A 16,121-nucleotide genomic window follows, 5' to 3' on the forward strand; every position below is an offset into this window, starting at 1 on the left:
ATGAGATGGAAAGCACCGTTATAAAAGTAGGAGAGGGAAATGGAAGGGTCGTTATCTTATTGCTATAACTATTAACAATACGGGTAAAAGAAAGTGTTGTTTAATTGGGAAAGAGTTAGGCAACAAGAAAGTGAGTAGATTGTGTCAGATTGGCGTGCGTAATACTGTAGCCAATACTAAGAGGAGAGAAGAAAGAATATAATTAGAGATTGGAGGAGGATGTTTCTTAATACCTTTATTTGCTCAAAAAAGAAGGCACCCCCACTTTCCCGTTTCAGCCACTTAAAAAGAAGCTAAATACAGCTAGCTATTTTGTAGAGTAATTAGTACTTAGTAGTTTTCTTGATTTTCTGTACTGGGATTTCTGAGAAATAGTGGTGGTGGGGACGGTGGTGCTGATTCTTAAGTGTTTGGAAACATTCTTGAGATTGGCTTTTTGTGAATACACGGTGTTGCTTTGGTGGCTGGCAAAGATTTAGATTAGATTAGCGACAACTCATCTTTTTCATGGTTAGTTTTCTGTGTTCTTGTTCCTTCATCTTTTCTCTGATTGCTGATAGTAGTTTGTGTCCTTTGGAATTTCTTCTTGGCTTTGTCCCTTGAGTTCTTCTGCTTCTTCTTGTGCTTTTGTACTGTATATCTGCTCTCTTCCGTTGCTCAGTTTTGATTGATTTGCCTTTACTTCCCACGAAATTTCGTAGCTTTTGCGGTGAGTCTTGGAGATTAATCACTCAAATAATTCAAAAAAAAAAATCCCCTCTTTCTTCTTTATCGGAAAATGCACGTTGAATTGGATTATTTTTGGTATTCTTTCTAAAGAGTCTTCTTCTTTTTTTTCTTCTGATTTTTACTTGGCATTGCACTTGGTTTTATCAACCAACTTTGCTTGCCTAGATCGGGATTTCTAGATTATTTCTTGCTTTTTTTTTTTTGGGGGGGGGGGGTATGGCTTTGGGACAAGAGTCTGTTGTAATTGTATTGGTGGTTTTCTTTAGGCACGTTTTCAGTTTGATTTTGTGTGTCAAGTTATATGTTCAATGTGATGCTCTGTTTTAGGCAATTTTGCTTTGTTTTCCCTTCCCAGTCCAGAACACATTTTTGGGTACTTGTGCATGTTTGTTCATATCTATGCGACGCTTGCGGACCAAATTGATACTTGTTGTCAACAATTTTGTTATGTTCTTGAAAACATACCAAGATGATGTTTCTTTGTTATTACAGGTCCTTCAACTTCATTGGTGAGAGAGGAGCATTGAATAGAGGAATGTGGATTCTGGTGTTTGCTTTTTCAGAGAAAGCACGGGAAGTTGTTTAAATATTTATATATATAGAGGAAGGGCGGTGGTATCAGTGGTGAGCATGTGGCATTAACACTGATTTTGAGAGCTCAAAATTTGCGGTATTGAGTCGGTTGGTCAAATATCTTGGACTGGCATTTTGTGGTTGGTTGTGGTTGAGTTTACAACTAGAATCAGTAAAGAAGCCATCTCTCTTCCTTCTTGAAAGCTTGTGAAGTTTGGAAATAATAGCACTTTTGGTTTAACCTTCCTTAGCTTTGTCTTCTGAATTATTGAAAGTTTAGAACTGAGAAACAGTAGGTGAATAGATACTTTAAACACCAAGATGAAGTTTATGAAACTTGGATCCAAGCCTGATCAGTTTCAGACAGAAGGAGATAATATCAGGTCAATAATTCATCCATCTTTGTGAAATTTAGTTTATTTCCCTTCCCAGCATTCCTCACCTTCCTTTTCCCATCATTCCAATTAGGTAGTACGTAATTGTTTTTGTTCTTATATGTCTTATATTCCGGATGATATACTTTTGTTGTCCTATGCCTGTTTGAATCTGTAAGGTTCATGCTTGGTTTTCCTCTCATATAGTCATTACATAAAGTGAGGGGAGCTTTGCGTAAATGGTAAAGTTGTGTCATGTTGACCAGGAGGTCACGGGTTCGAGCCGTAGAAACAACCTCGTGTAGAAATGCATGGTAGTACAATAAACTCTTGTGGTCCCCGGACCCCGCGCATAGCCGAAGCTTAGTGCACCGAGCCCATTTTTATAGTTATTACATAAAGCGCATAAAAAGAAAACGGTATACTTATTGCCTTTCCTCAAGACTTTATTCACAAGAGGTGGATGGGCGTGGATCAATGGTCAGGCAGCTATATTCTTGTGCAGAAAATGGTTGAGAAAAAGTGAAGGTCAGGATTAGAACAAACAATTCTCTTAGTTGCACCAGGATTTACTTGCCTCAAGCACTTAATTTTGATTCTCCTCTTATCAAAAATATCACAGACGCATGTACAAAGTAAGATGAGACTTTGAGACCTTCCCTGCGCGTAATTTCTACTCTATTTCCTGCCAAACCTAATCTTTAAGTACTACCAAACTCACTGTGTTGGCGTGGGCTCTTTTCTTTTATAGCTTATTAGGTATCTCAAAAGCATGTCTGCTTCACCATTTTCAGTTAGTTGCCAAAAGTAGTACAATTGGGAATGGTATATTTTACTTTAAACTAGTATAAAATAGACCAGAAACTACGCAGTGACATTTATAGCATCATTTTCTCACTCGAAACTGTATCATGAAATAGAAAATGTTGAATTACTTTAGAGAAAATGGAGTAGAGAGTACATACTCTTCTTTTTGCGCATATGTGAACTAGATATGAAAAGGTTTGCTCATAACATAGCGCCTTCCAAAAGAAAAACCTCCCAGGACATAGTCAAGAAATAATGAATGTTACATTGCCAACCATCTACCTTAGTACATTTAATCAGGTTTGAATGAAATTTCCTCTAGGAAGGGAACTATTCACCATTTTTACATGAGAGCCCCCCCCCCCCCCGGCAAAACTGAAACTCATAAACAAGGGAAAACCTTACTACAGCACTTAAGATCATATACCAATTACACTGCCTTGGCCAAAGCTAGCCTTTCGGCAACAAATGATCTCAGATTGTCCTTTATTAAGCCAGGAAAATGGATCATCTCTCTCTCAACCTCTCTCTTTAAAACCACCCAGATGTACGCTGAATGAATTTTTATTAATAAATACCTCAAAAAGAGAAGTAAGGGGCTTACCTTACTAATCCAAATGAGGGGTTATCATCTCACTAACTTCTAGTTTTTTTTCTTGATACATAACACGCTGGCTATGTGCATATTGTTTGATTTTACATTGTTTGAAATGGTTTCATCTGGAAGATGATGTATAAGCTTCCTATGCAGGTATGTAGCAACTGAATTGGCAACTGATATGGTCATCCATGTTGGAGATGTAAAATTTAATGTCCACAAGGTATGTTCTCCATCTTAGGGCCATATTTGTCATACTCTTTTCTTGGCGTGTTTAACATATAAAACTTTGAAGTACATGTTTTAGATACTTTTAGACATGATATCCCAGAAATACTAGCCTAAGATCTATTAGTTGTCCATTGACCTTGACATGTTGACACCAGTTATCAAAGTGGTTAAAACATAAAAATGAATTTGCGGTGTCACTTTCAGCATGCATCAGCCTGCCATTGCATTCAAAAGGCTAAAGTTTCTTCATTCCATCTTGTTAGTGCTGAATGTTCAGAAGATAGCCTAGCAAGGGAATACTCTCAATGAGATTCAGCCTAATCCTTCGTAATACCAATAGTTCACATTCTGATACTTGCAGACAATACTCATTTCCCTGTTGTTGCCTGCTTACTATTTGATCCATCCGGTGTGTTACCTGTTAATACTAACAGGATTATACTTTCTCCAGTTCCCACTTCTGTCGAAGAGCGGTCGCTTGCAGAAGCTGGCGGCACATACAAATGAGGAAAGCAATGATGAAATCAACATCCACGATGTACCTGGTGGACCTGCAGCTTTTGAAATATGCGCAAAGTTCTGTTATGGTATGGCAGTAACTCTGAACGCGTACAATGTGGTTGCAGCTCGCTGTGCAGCTGAATATCTGGAAATGTATGAAACTGTAGAGAAGGGTAACCTTATCTACAAGATTGAGGTCTTTCTTACTTCTAGCATCTTCAGGAGCTGGAAAGATTCAATCATTGTTCTCCAAACAACAAAATCTTTTCTTCCCTGGTCCGAGGAATTAAAGATTGTTAGTCATTGTCTAGACTCTGTAGCATCTAAAGCTTATATTGACACCTCAAAGGTGGACTGGTCGTATACTTATAACCGTAAAAATCTTCCAGCTGAAAATGGAAGTGATCCGCTATGGAATGGTGTGAAAATGCAACAGTTTGTTCCAAGAGACTGGTGGGTTGAGGACCTTTGTGAACTTCACATTGACATGTATAAACGGGTTATAACGACGATAAAAACTAAGCGGGGAATGTCTCCAGAAGTAATAGGTGAAGCATTGAAAGTGTATGCCTACCGAAGGCTACCGGGATTCAGCAAGGGTACACTACCAGGAAGCGATCCTGTGAAGTATCGGTGCTTGGTCGATGCGATTACTTCTCTGTTGCCGACAGAGAAAAATAGTGTTTCTTGTAATTTCTTGATCAGATTGTTACAGACTTCTATTTCTTTGGAATGCGGAGAAACAGTAAGAAGTGAACTGAAGAGGAGGATTGGCTTGCAGCTGGACGAGGCATCAGTAGCTGACCTCCTGCTTCGAGCCCCAGCTAGTGAAGCTACTACATACGATATTGACATAGTACATGAGCTTGTTCAACAGTTCCTACTGCAGCAAAGGAGTGGTCAGAGCAATTATACTGAAGATAATGAATTTCAGGAGATGCCCCCTGCATTTGCATCAGATGCTTCCAAGGTTAAGGTGGCAAGGGTGATTGATGGATACCTTGCGGAAGTTTCTCGAGATCCAAATCTACCTTTGCCTAAATTTGTCAATCTTGCTGATATGGTCTCTGGCTTCCCTAGACCTTCCCATGATGGAATTTACCGTGCTATTGACATGTACCTTAAGGTATCCATTTTGCATTTATCTTTTTCAAACATCATGTTTTATAGTTTTTGGGCTTCAGATATTTGAAAAGGAAAGCAATTAATGGTTGAAAACCACTCTGTCTGCTCCTTGAGAAGCACCAGAGGCACATTTGTGTGGCTGGTTTATCATCAAGAGTTCTGAATAATCATTTTCTTTTTCGCAGGAACATCCTGAGATCACCAAGAGTGAAAGAAAAAGAATTTGTAAACTAATGGACTGTCGGAAGCTATCAGCTGAGGCTTGCATGCATGCTGTGCAGAATGAGCGCCTTCCTTTACGCGTAGTTGTACAAGTGCTGTTCTTCGAGCAAGTGAGAGCAACAACATCATCTGGTGGTGGCAGCACTCCTGACCTACATGGAACGATTAAGGCTTTGCTTCCAGGGGAATCCCATGGTAGCTCAAGATCTGCTACGACCAACACAGAAGAGGACTGGGATGCCGTGCCTACAGCTGAGGAGCTTAAAGCTTTGAAAGGGGAGCTTGCTACTCTAAGGTTAAGAGACAAGGAAGGGAGCAATGATAGTAATTTGAAAGACATGAAACTGAGTGCCGAAAAGGTGGCTGGTGGCAAAACAAAGGGTTTAATCATGTCCAAGAAGATCTTCTCAAAACTGTGGTCCAACAAAGATAGAGTAAGTGAGAACAGCAGCTCGGATACATCAGAAAGCCCGGGATCTTCCAATGCTGGGGAATCAAAATCCACCCCATCAAGAAGTAGGAGGCATTCCCTATCTTAATATTAGTTGCAGATTAGCCAGTTTCTCATATGTTATGTAAAAGTTTTACCCCCTATTGTTGCTAGGATTGGAAGAAGCTAAGTCTGCCACTAACCCTTGAAAAGGAAGAGAGAATTTCCCCCAAAAATTTTGAGCATTTGAAGAATGTATTTTGCAAGGAAACTGAATTGGATCCTCTAGTTTGATAGTATTTTCATTGTATTCAATTGTTCCCCAAGAGAAATATAGGTCTCCTCCTTTATTTAAGGCTCTCTTTTTACAAGAACAGAATTGGTTTTATAATCAAGCACAATATATCTTCTTCTGGACCATAAAGAAAGAAGTCCTTATGTAGCACAGTGGACATGTAGTGCAGTTAGTTTGTTAAATAAGTCTGGTGGAAACTGACAAGCCATGGTTAATGAAGGAAATATAGTTTGATTTACGCACATTTTAATATGATGTATTTTATGAATTTTAATACGGAATACCATGGTAACATACTAGGCGGAAACGATATAGAGAAGACATGAAAAAGAATTAAGGGGATGCAACACGAGCTGTTTAACACAACTTACATTTTGAGGTTAGAAATATTACATATTTACATGTATAGCCTCAATTAGCCTAACATAAAAATTAGAAAAAGCAAAGGTGATTGTCAAGAGATTCAATTAGCCTATATAACTATTCCATAATCCATTGATCTTTGATGAACCATTTTATTTGTCTTCTACTGTGAGTCTGAATAAGAATAGAGGATTACTCGTTACCTTCAACTTTTTATGGTAGGGTGTTGGTGGAAATGACACCAGGTAGCCACTCTAAAGGACTGCTATTTAGGAATTAGTCGGTGCTTCCTAACTTTTAATTTTTCGGTTCAAATTTTTAAGACAAAAATATTCTGAATTGTCCTGAAATTTTTAGGACAAAATAAGTACTAGTTAATCATTAAATATTTTCCGTAAGAGTGGATGTTTGTGCACGGTGCACCTACGCCGAAAAGCTGTAAATTGGGAGCCTTGGCAATGTGTTGGGCCTATAGGTACGTACACTGCGCTTTGTACAGTTGGATCAATATATCTGGTAATGTTTTGGGCCTAACTGTTGAATGACAGTAGCTGTAAAGGGTTTATCAACGAATTTTATGAGGGAGAAATTTAAAAATAGCCAGATTTACAACTGGTCATTCAAAAATAGCCACAGTTTTAAAAGTAATCGAAATTGAGCCACTTTTCATGTAAAAATAAATCTGAGGGAAAACACTGTTCAAAACCCGGAAAATATGCCCGTATATTATACTGGAGTTCCAGCATAAGTATGCTTGAACTCCAGTATATTATACGGGAGTTCCAGGATAACTATGCTGGAACTCCCGTATAATATGTTGGAGTTCCAGCATAAGTACACTAGAACTCCAGCATAATATACGGGAGTTCCAGCAAGTATAAATGTCCAGTATAATATACTGGAGTTTGGAGCACCGGTGCTCCAGTCTCCCGTATATTATACAGGAGTCAGCAAAGTATACCGGTCCAGCATAATATGCTGGAGTTCGTACACAGATGCACCGAACTCCCGTATATTATACGGGACCAGTCTCTGTTGCAGCAAAATAGTGGCTATTTTTCATTGACTTCGTAAATGGTGGCTATTTTTGATTGACTAGTCCGAAAACTGGCTATACCGTGCTATTTTGACATTTTATGACTACTTATTAGAGCTGTCAAAACAGGCCAGCCCAGCCAGCCTAGCCCAGCCCAAACCTCATAGGCTTTTAAAATATGATGGGTTAGGACAGGCCGGCCCGCCATATGAATGGGCCTTAAAATGGTCACCCAACCCAGCCCTAAGAGGGTCGCGGGCTAGGGTGGGCCGGCCCTTCAATTTTTTTTTAGAAAAAAGAATTTCTTTAAATCCTTAAATATTTTTCGTGACATAGTCGATTAATCATGTAAATAACTTCTGTTTGCGTATAACTTACAAAAAGCTTGATATTTGAGAGGAATCTCGTAATTGAAATGCAAATTATCTATACTTTTTAAAGCTTCAATAAGTTTATATGCTGAGGTTTTTTAATTCAGGATTAACATCATTTGCTGATTTCATCATTATAGTCCATGAAATTTTTAAAATTCCTGAAATTTGCTAGTGGTCAAATTTTTGTGTGTGTGTGTATTTAAAATTGATCTTTTTCTATACTGAAGAATAGTTTAAATATTAATAATATATTAAAGTAATCAAAACTAATTATTAGCCACTTAAAGTAATATTTTCTTTTGAAAAAAGATTATTATTGGCCACCTAAAACTTTTCGTGTTCATTATTAATTAAGCAAAATAAAAACTAATTTTGTCATATAACATGCATGTCAAAAATATAAATTTTAGTTGATATGGAAGGTAAATGAGCAATCTAGGGTTGGGGAATGGGGATTATAGTTAACAGTTTTTTTTAGTTTTTATTTTTTAAAATATTAAATATTTGATAGTTAATTATTTTTTAGCCCACGGGCCGGCCCAAGCCCAACCGAGGTCAGGCCTCAAGGGCCAGCGGGCTGACTTGGGTCGAGCTTATAAGCCTCAATTTTAAATGGACTCAAAAAATCCTAGCCTAACCCTACCCAAGAAGCGGGCTGGGTTGGGCTGGCCTCACGGGCCAAACCCATTTTGATGGTATAGGCATGCAAATTTTATTGAATATAAATTCAATAAAATAATTTGGGCTAGTCCAAATAAATATTATGTGCTAATATAATTAAATTAATTATATAAGTCCAATATATATGGATTATAATAAATAAGTCTTAATCCATTGGGCTAGCCCATTTAATTGGGCTAAAGTAATGAGCCCACTTTATTAAGCCCAAGATGACATCTTCCTGGAGGTTCAGTTTGGTGCCACATGTCAAATGACGTGGCGCGCCAAGTCAAACGGAAGAGCCAATAGGATCATGCCACGTGTCAAAATGACAAGGTATGCCAAGTCACACTAAAAGGCCAATGAAATCGCGCCACGTGTGCAAGTGACATGTTTTGGACAATCAAATGTGGCCATGTCACACTTCAATTTGATTGGTCGGAAAGAGTTTGTTCTTATCATGACTCTTCCCTTCCACAACTATAAGTAGGGGTCTTCATAACCCAGAAAAGACACAAGAAGTTATAACAAGAAGCAAGAGAGAGCTCGTGGATCAAACACCGCAAATTCCTCCACAAGTTTCAAGCTTCAAGCAATCAAGTTCAAGTTCAACAAATCAAGTCCAAGCTCAAGAACGAAGAACAAATCAAGTCCAAGCTCAAGAACGAAGAACAAATCAAGTTCAAGCTCAAGAACGAAGAACAAATCAAGGTTCAAGGAGTGCGAGTTCAAATCAAAGTTCGTGCTAGTTGAATTCAACATCGTTCGTGGCAACAAACATAGATTCAAGCTCAATCTCAAAGGCCCTTGAATTTATTTACAATTGGCAAGAAGAATCAGAGGATCCATAGAGATTGTAACACTCAAATATTCAAAATAAAATACTATGATTGTTGCAATATTTTCGGTCTTGATTTTATTTTCTCGATGCAATTTATTGTCTACAAATTCTGGCACGCCCAGTGGGACAATCTCTACCTCTCATGTCAACTTTTCAATCACCACAGTTCGAGAACAGTAAAATGGCTTCAAAAAAAATCAACTCCGGTTCAACTTCCACCAAGGCTGCTAACTCCAGGTTCTACGCTGATGTGGAAAGCATCCTCGATGTTACCTTTGGAAGCTTTGGACCAGTTACGAGGAGCAAAGCAAGCTATTTAGGACAACAAGCACCCCAAGTGTCGTCCGCATCAACCCCTATTTTTGAATCTTCATCCTCAAAAAGAGCAAGATCTTCCACAAACGCATCTGAAGGAGGAAGCGATGTGGCTGAAAAGATCAAGAAAAATTTTGCTCTGCTTGACCTCTCCGGATCCAAGCACTCTGCTGTGAAGGAAGATGATGATGCTTCAAGTGATGGATCCTCCCCACTTACACCACATAACGTGACCCAATCAAGAATCAATCTGTGTGAAAATCTATGCTACTCTCTGTCATCCACGACAATCATGCAAGCCATGGTGACAAACAGTTCATCTATGGAGGAGCAGTTGGCAAACTTGACGGAAGCAATCGCTGGCTTGACCAAATGCATGCAAAATCAAGAGGCTAGAATTGATAAGCTAACAGATAGGGTGGGAATCTTGATGGAAGAAGAATCCGCCCATGCACCCGACAATCTTCCAGAAGATCTAAAGAGTGACTCTCCCCCAAGACAAGCAGCATCCACTAAGGCTATCCCTGTCTCATCTGAAGGGATGATTCCAATCGATCAATTGAAAAAGTTCATTAAAGGAACTATTAAGAACAAATATGAAGTTGCTGTAAAATCCTCCCTTACATATGCAAAGCCATACACTGCAAGGGTCGATATGTTGAAGATGCCTGCTGGCTATCAACCTCCAAAGTTTCAACAGTTTGATGGTAAAGGTTACCCAAAGCAACATGTTACGCACTTTGTGAAGACGTGTAATAATGCTGGGACTTATAGAGATTACCTCATCAAGAAGTTTGTCCGCTTGCTAAAAGGAAATGCTTTTGACTGGTACACAAACCTCGAGGCTGGATCTATCGATAGCTGGGATCAACTAGAGCAAGAGTTCCTCAATCACTTTTATAGTACAAGACGTACTGTGAGTATGATAGAACTTACAAATACTCATCAACGAAAGGGGGAAATAGTTATCGACTTTATCAATCGTTGGAGGAATGCAAGCCTCAACTGCAAAGACAGGTTCAGTGAAGCTTCAGGCATAGAGATGTGCATCCAAGGCATGCATTGGGGATTGCGCTACATCTTGCAAGGTATCAAGCCTGGCACATTTGAAGAATTTGCAACTCGTTCCCATGACATGGAATTAAGCATGGCCTCCACTGGAAATGAAATGCTACCCATCTATGAACCTCGCAAAGGGAATGACAAGCAAGAAGTCAGGAAGTGGGGCAAGTTCGTACCCAAGTCTTAATGTCAACACGTCACCTATGAAGTTCACGACGAAGGTGAACAAGAAGCAGAGTATGAAATCCACTTCTTTTCAAGATAAGCCAAGTGGAAATTTGACTCTAAAAGAAATGCAGGAGAAAGAGTACTCATTCCTAGATTCTGATGTGCCAGCCATTTTTGAAGAACTCCTCGAGTTAAATTTCATTGAGCTTCCGGAGATGAAGCGACCAAATGAAGCTGGAAAAACGAATGACCCAAATTACTGCAAATATCACCGATTTGTAAGCCACCCTCTGGAGAAGTGCTTTGTCTTCAAGGCCAAAGTTATGGACTTGGCCCGTAAAAAGAAGATCGTGCTTGAAGACGAGAAAGCAAGCGCGAACCAAGTCTCTATCACCTTTGGCTCATTCAGTCTAGATGAGTTATGCAGTTTAAAAAGAATCAAAAATGAAGAATTACTGGTGGACAACAAAGTTAGAGACGATCAACTGGATGATGATGAAGGTTGGACTTGGTGACTCATCGTAGGCGCCACAAAAGGAGCCCACGAAAAGAATCAATAGAACAACCAACAAGGAAGATGATGGTAAAAAGACCAATGTAAAAGAATCCAGTTAGGTATTTGAAGAAAGCAAAAGTGGAATGCACCACCCTCAAAAGCCACGACATACAATAACCTTGGAGGATTTCTTGCCATCTTGGTTCCGCACGAAGATTTCCCATGAGGATATTGATGCCTCTTGTTTCCATGCTGACAAAGGGGAAGAAAAGAGTGATGACTTACCATTGGAACCATCTCCGAAAAAGCTCATCGAGTCCACTCCTCAAGAAGTTAATGCTTGTGAGGAAAAAGTCACGTTCACAAATGACGATCTTCTGCTAGGTGACACTCTTCATAACCGCATGTTGTACCTGGTTTGTTATATGCGTGATAAAAGGATAAATCAAATTTTGGTTGACAGTCAACATTTTGCCAATTTGCACTGTGAAATAACTTGGTATTCTCATGAACGAACTCTCTGAAAGTCATATAATGATCCAAGGATTCAACCAATGGGGGAAAAGGTGATCAGGTTGGAAATCACCATTGAAGATATGCAATCAAGTGCATGGCTACATGTGATCGATACAAAGACTTCATACAATGTCTTGCTTGGAAGGCCTTGGACACATGAGAACAAAGTGGTTCCATCTACCTACCATCAATGTTTGAAATACTACGAGGGTGAAGTCGAGAAGAAGATAGTTGCTAATGATGAGCCATTCATCGAGGCAGAGTCACACTTCACCGATGCAAAGTTCTACTTGAAGAATTGTATTATGAAGGAGATAAAAGTTGATGATGGCATGAAAAGCAAGAATGATGAGCCCATAACTAAAAGAGCTGAGGTGACTATTGGTAAAGCCAAAGCTATTACTGAGGAGGCACACGCCAACGTGAATAAATCTCATAAAGAGGGTATTGCGTCTTATGGAAAGAAAGTAAGTCTCGCGCTCCAATATGTCCCTAAAAGGAAGAAATATGAAGGTGAATCATCTAATTTCCAAACCAAGACGCTAAGGGAGTTAACTCTTTTGGTAAAACGAATTGAGGCAGTAAAGTTATCCTCAAAACCGCTTGCAGGGTTTGTAGCCCAAAATCGTTTGCAGAATATGGCACTCCATACAAAGCGAACTGATGAAGGTTTTGATCCTAACGCTTACAAGCTATTTGCAAAAGTTAGATACAATCCCAATGAGCCGTCAAAGTTAGGGAAGCTCCCATCAGAAACTTCAATGAGGCAACCACATGAAGGTCTGGGATAAAAACAACCGCCACTAATCCGCATCTCAATAAGAAGGGAGAGTAGCAATTATATCACTATAGAAGACGAATCTGCCGCTTCTAACCGGCCTTCTATCTTTGATTGACTTGGAAAATCAACTGTGAGAACTTTCGTATTTGAGAGATTGGGTCCATTAAAGAAGGGGAGTAAGTTCTAGTGAAATTATCGAAATACAAGAACACCCGCTACACCCAAAATTCAGAAGATCTCTAAAGATTTCCAAAGTTGGTTTCTTCTAGAATGAAGCGACAAACAAAAGTCATGGTTACGTGGATGAAGTACTGAAGGTGAAGCCATACACTGCGGTCTACACTAAAGAACATGATGAAGACGAAGAAAGTATGGGTTCTTCGTATCATGTTACTGCACAAGGCCAGCATGGTGTTTTATCTCTAATGGAGGATGACGAGAAATTGGACGATGTTTCACTATGTTATCACATATCCTTCAACGATGGGGACCCTCAAGAAGATGAAGATGCAAAAGATGCTCCTCCAAAACTTGAAGAAGGGGTGAATGCAACGATTGATACCTTAATAGAAGTTAACCTTGGCACTGATGAAGAACCAAGACCCACCTACCTAAGTGCTTTACTAGAAGTTTATGAAGAAAGCACTTATATTGAGTTACTCAAGGAGTTTAGGGATGTCTTCGCTTGGAGTTACAAAGAAATGCTTGGCTTGGACCCTAAAGTAGTAGTCCATCACCTTGCCGTCAAGAATGGTGCTCGTCCTGTCAAACAAGCCCAAAGGTGCTTTAGGCCGGACTTGGTTCCCTTGATTGAAATTGAAGTTAACAAACTCATCAAAGCTGGCTTTATTCGTGAAGTTAAATACCCAACATGGGTTTCAACTATTGTCCCTATAAGGAAGAAAAATGGCCAGATTCCAGTGTGCGTTGACTTCAGGGATCTCAACAATGCGTGTCCAAAATATGAATCCCCACTTCCTATTCCAGAGCAGATGATCGATACTACTACTGGGTATGAGGTAATGTCATTTATGAACGGTTCATCAGGATATAACCAAATCTACATGGCGCCAAAAGATGAAGAGCTTATTGCATTCCGTACCCCCAAAGGTATTTATTGCTACAAGGTAATGCCTTTTGGCTTGAAGAATGCTGGTGCTACTTACCAAAGAGCTATGCAGAATAACTTTGATGACCTTCTCCATAAGAATGTCAAATGCTATATGGACGACTTGGTGGTAAAATCAGAAAGAGGGGCGACCACTTGAAAGACTTGAGAATGATGTTTGAGTTTCTCCGGAGGTACCAACTTAGGATGAATCCATTGAAATGCGCCTTTGGAGTTACTTTCGGAAAGTTCCTTGGTTTCATTGTCCGACATCAAGGGATCGAAATTGATCAAGCCAAAGTGGACGCCATTTTGAAAATGCCCGAGCCCCGCAATATTCATGAATTAAAAAGTCTACAAGGAAAGCTAGCATACCTTAGAAGATTCATCTCAAACATAGCTAGGAGGTGCCAACCATTCAGTCACCTTATGAAGAAAGGTGTCCCTTTCAAATGGGACCAAACGTGTAGTAATGCCTTTGAGAGCATTAAATCCTACTTGATGAAGCCTCCAGTTTTGGTAGCCCCTATACTTGGAAAGCCGCTGATACTATACATTTCAGCACAAGAAAGGTCTGTTGGAGCTCTACTGGCCCAAGAAAATAGTGAAGGGAAAGAAAACTCCCCTTACTACTTGAGCAGGATGATGACACCAAATGAGCTGAATTATTCACCAATTGAAAATTTATGTTTGGCGCTAGTCTTCTCAATCCATAAGTTGAAGCACTACTTTCAAGCTCGTTCGTTTGGTTTCTAGAGCAAATCCCATCAAGTTCGTGATGTCAAAACCTGTCCTTAGTGATCGACTAGCAAGGTGGTACCTCCAGTTTCAACAATTTGAAATCGTATACATTCCTCAAAAGGCTATAAAAAGACAAGCATTAGAGGACTTCTTGGCAGATCATCCTATACCTGATGATTGGGAGCTAACTGACAAACTACTTGATGAGGACGCCATGGTCATCGAAGTTCAACCTCTATGGAAGATATACTTTGACGGTGCTGTACATCGCGGAGGAGCTGGTGCTGGTGTAGTATTTGTCACTTCTCAAGGTGAAGTTCTACCCTACTCTTTTACGTTGACGCAACTTTTCTCTAACAACGTTGCTGAGTATCAAGCACTAATACATGGGCTCGAAATGGCTGTCGAAATGAAGCGGTTGCAATTGCAAGTCTTTGGTGACTCTCAGTTAGTGATCAATCAGCTTTTAGGTAGTTTCGAGATCAAGAAACCTGAACTATGCCCATATCATGATTACGCTAAAAAATTAATGGGGTGGCTCGGTGATGTGACTATTCAACATGTGCCAAGGAAAGAAAATAAGAAGGTGGATACTTTAGCTGCCCTAGCTTCATCGTTAATCCTGCTTGATCAAGTGCAAGTTACTATCTGCCAAAAATGGGTAACACCGCTGCCAAATGAGGCTGAAGGTGAAGAAAACGAACTCAAGTATCTCGTCGCTGTTTCTGAAGTTGATAAAGAAGAATGGTGGCAACCCATTATCGACTACTTGTGCTATGGTATGCTTCTAGAAAATCAGCGAAGAAGGACTGAAATCCGTCGTCGTGCACCTCACTTCCTTTACTACAAAGATACTCTATACAGAAGATCATTCGAGGGAGTACTATTATGATGCTTAGGGGAAGATAAAGTACTCCAAGCTTTACAAGAAGCGCATTCTGGGGTATGTGGGTCACACCAGTCTGGACCAAAAGCTTCATTTCCATATAAAAAGGATGGGATACTATTGGCCAACGATGGTAAAAGATTAGGATTATGCTCGAAGATGAAAGGCTTGTCAATTCCATGCGAATTTTATTCATCAACCTCCTGAAGTGTTGCACCCGACTGTTGCATCCTGGCCATTTGACGCTTGGGGATTGGATGTTGTTGGACCACTGCCAAAGTCCTCTGGTGGGCACCTATACATCTTGGCTACAACTGACTACTTCTCAAAATGGGTTGAAGTTGTTGCTCTTAAGGAAGTAAAGAAGGAAAATGTTGCAAGTTTCATCCGAGTAAACATTATTTATCGCTTTGGCATTCCTCGTTACATAATAACGGATAATGGAAAGCCATAATAGGTTGATGAACAAGATTTGTGATCTCGTTGGCTTCAAGCAACGTAACTCTTCGATGTACAATGCTGTCGCCAATGGTCTAGCTGAGGCATTCAACAAGACTCTATGCAACTTGTTAAAGAAAGTCGTCTCCAAATCCAAACGAGATTGGAATGACCGTATGAAAGAAGCTCTATGGGCATATAGGGCGACTCACCGTACTCCAACACAGGCGACTCCTTATTTACCCATTTATGGAGTCAAAGTCGTCTTGCCACTTGAGCGTCAAATACCTTCGTTATGACTAGCTATTCAAGAAGGGATCACTGATGAAGAAAATGCTCGACTTCGGTTAGCAGAGTTGGAGGCTCTTGATAAGAAGAGGTTGGAAGCTCAACAGAGTCTTGAATGTTATCAAGCTCGATTATCTCGCGCCTTCAATAAAAGAGTTCGCCC

At 39.8% G+C, this 16,121-nt stretch overlaps 3 protein-coding genes across 5 annotated transcripts; all 3 read left to right on the forward strand.

Annotated features, from left to right (window-relative positions):
- On the forward strand, positions 1–5,945 carry LOC104225931 (phototropic-responsive NPH3 family protein NPY3-like). 3 transcript variants are annotated; one of them, XM_009777805.2, is made up of 5 exons: positions 1–510; positions 1,222–1,685; positions 3,235–3,304; positions 3,764–4,939; positions 5,124–5,945. In XM_009777805.2, the coding sequence occupies exons 2-5, from the start codon at positions 1,624–1,626 to the stop codon at positions 5,697–5,699; spliced, it is 1,884 nt and encodes a 627-aa protein (XP_009776107.1). In that variant the 5' UTR covers positions 1–510; positions 1,222–1,623; the 3' UTR covers positions 5,700–5,945. The 3 variants fall into 3 exon arrangements, with proteins under 3 accessions (XP_009776107.1, XP_009776108.1, XP_009776109.1); XM_009777806.2 differs by lacking the exon at positions 1–510 and adding an exon at positions 541–709; XM_009777807.2 differs by lacking the exons at positions 1–510; positions 1,222–1,685 and adding an exon at positions 2,478–2,783.
- Positions 5,946–11,027: 5,082 nt separating this feature from the next.
- Positions 11,028–13,765, forward strand: LOC138885367 (uncharacterized). The gene is made up of 4 exons (XM_070166311.1): positions 11,028–11,205; positions 11,462–11,616; positions 11,728–12,496; positions 12,774–13,765. The coding sequence occupies exons 1-4, from the start codon at positions 11,028–11,030 to the stop codon at positions 13,763–13,765; spliced, it is 2,094 nt and encodes a 697-aa protein (XP_070022412.1).
- A 618-nt stretch (positions 13,766–14,383) lies between these two features.
- Positions 14,384–15,238, forward strand: LOC138885368 (uncharacterized). The gene has a single exon (XM_070166312.1). The coding sequence runs from the start codon at positions 14,384–14,386 to the stop codon at positions 15,236–15,238; it is 855 nt and encodes a 284-aa protein (XP_070022413.1).
- The last annotated feature ends 883 nt before the right edge of the window (positions 15,239–16,121 follow it).

The sequence above is a fragment of the Nicotiana sylvestris genome, chromosome 2 (genome assembly GCF_000393655.2).
Source record: "Nicotiana sylvestris chromosome 2, ASM39365v2, whole genome shotgun sequence".
NCBI classification, from domain to species: Eukaryota; Viridiplantae; Streptophyta; class Magnoliopsida; order Solanales; family Solanaceae; genus Nicotiana; species Nicotiana sylvestris.

What these genes read in the sequence shown, in the direction of transcription:
- LOC104225931 (XM_009777805.2), top strand. Translation starts at nt 1,624, where the DNA reads ATGAAGTTTATGAAACTTGGATCCAAGCCTGATCAGTTTCAGACAGAA. An exon ending in TAAAATTTAATGTCCACAAG is followed by an intron (nt 3,305 to 3,763) that starts GTATGTTCTCCA and finishes TACTTTCTCCAG; the next exon opens with TTCCCACTTCTGTCGAAGAG. An exon ending in CTATTGACATGTACCTTAAG is followed by an intron (nt 4,940 to 5,123) that starts GTATCCATTTTG and finishes TCTTTTTCGCAG; the next exon opens with GAACATCCTGAGATCACCAA.
- LOC138885368 (XM_070166312.1), top strand. Translation starts at nt 14,384, where the DNA reads ATGTCAAAACCTGTCCTTAGTGATCGACTAGCAAGGTGGTACCTCCAG.
- LOC138885367 (XM_070166311.1), top strand. Translation starts at nt 11,028, where the DNA reads ATGGACTTGGCCCGTAAAAAGAAGATCGTGCTTGAAGACGAGAAAGCA. An exon ending in TCAACTGGATGATGATGAAG is followed by an intron (nt 11,206 to 11,461) that starts GTTGGACTTGGT and finishes ATGCTGACAAAG; the next exon opens with GGGAAGAAAAGAGTGATGAC. An exon ending in ATAACCGCATGTTGTACCTG is followed by an intron (nt 11,617 to 11,727) that starts GTTTGTTATATG and finishes ACTCTCTGAAAG; the next exon opens with TCATATAATGATCCAAGGAT.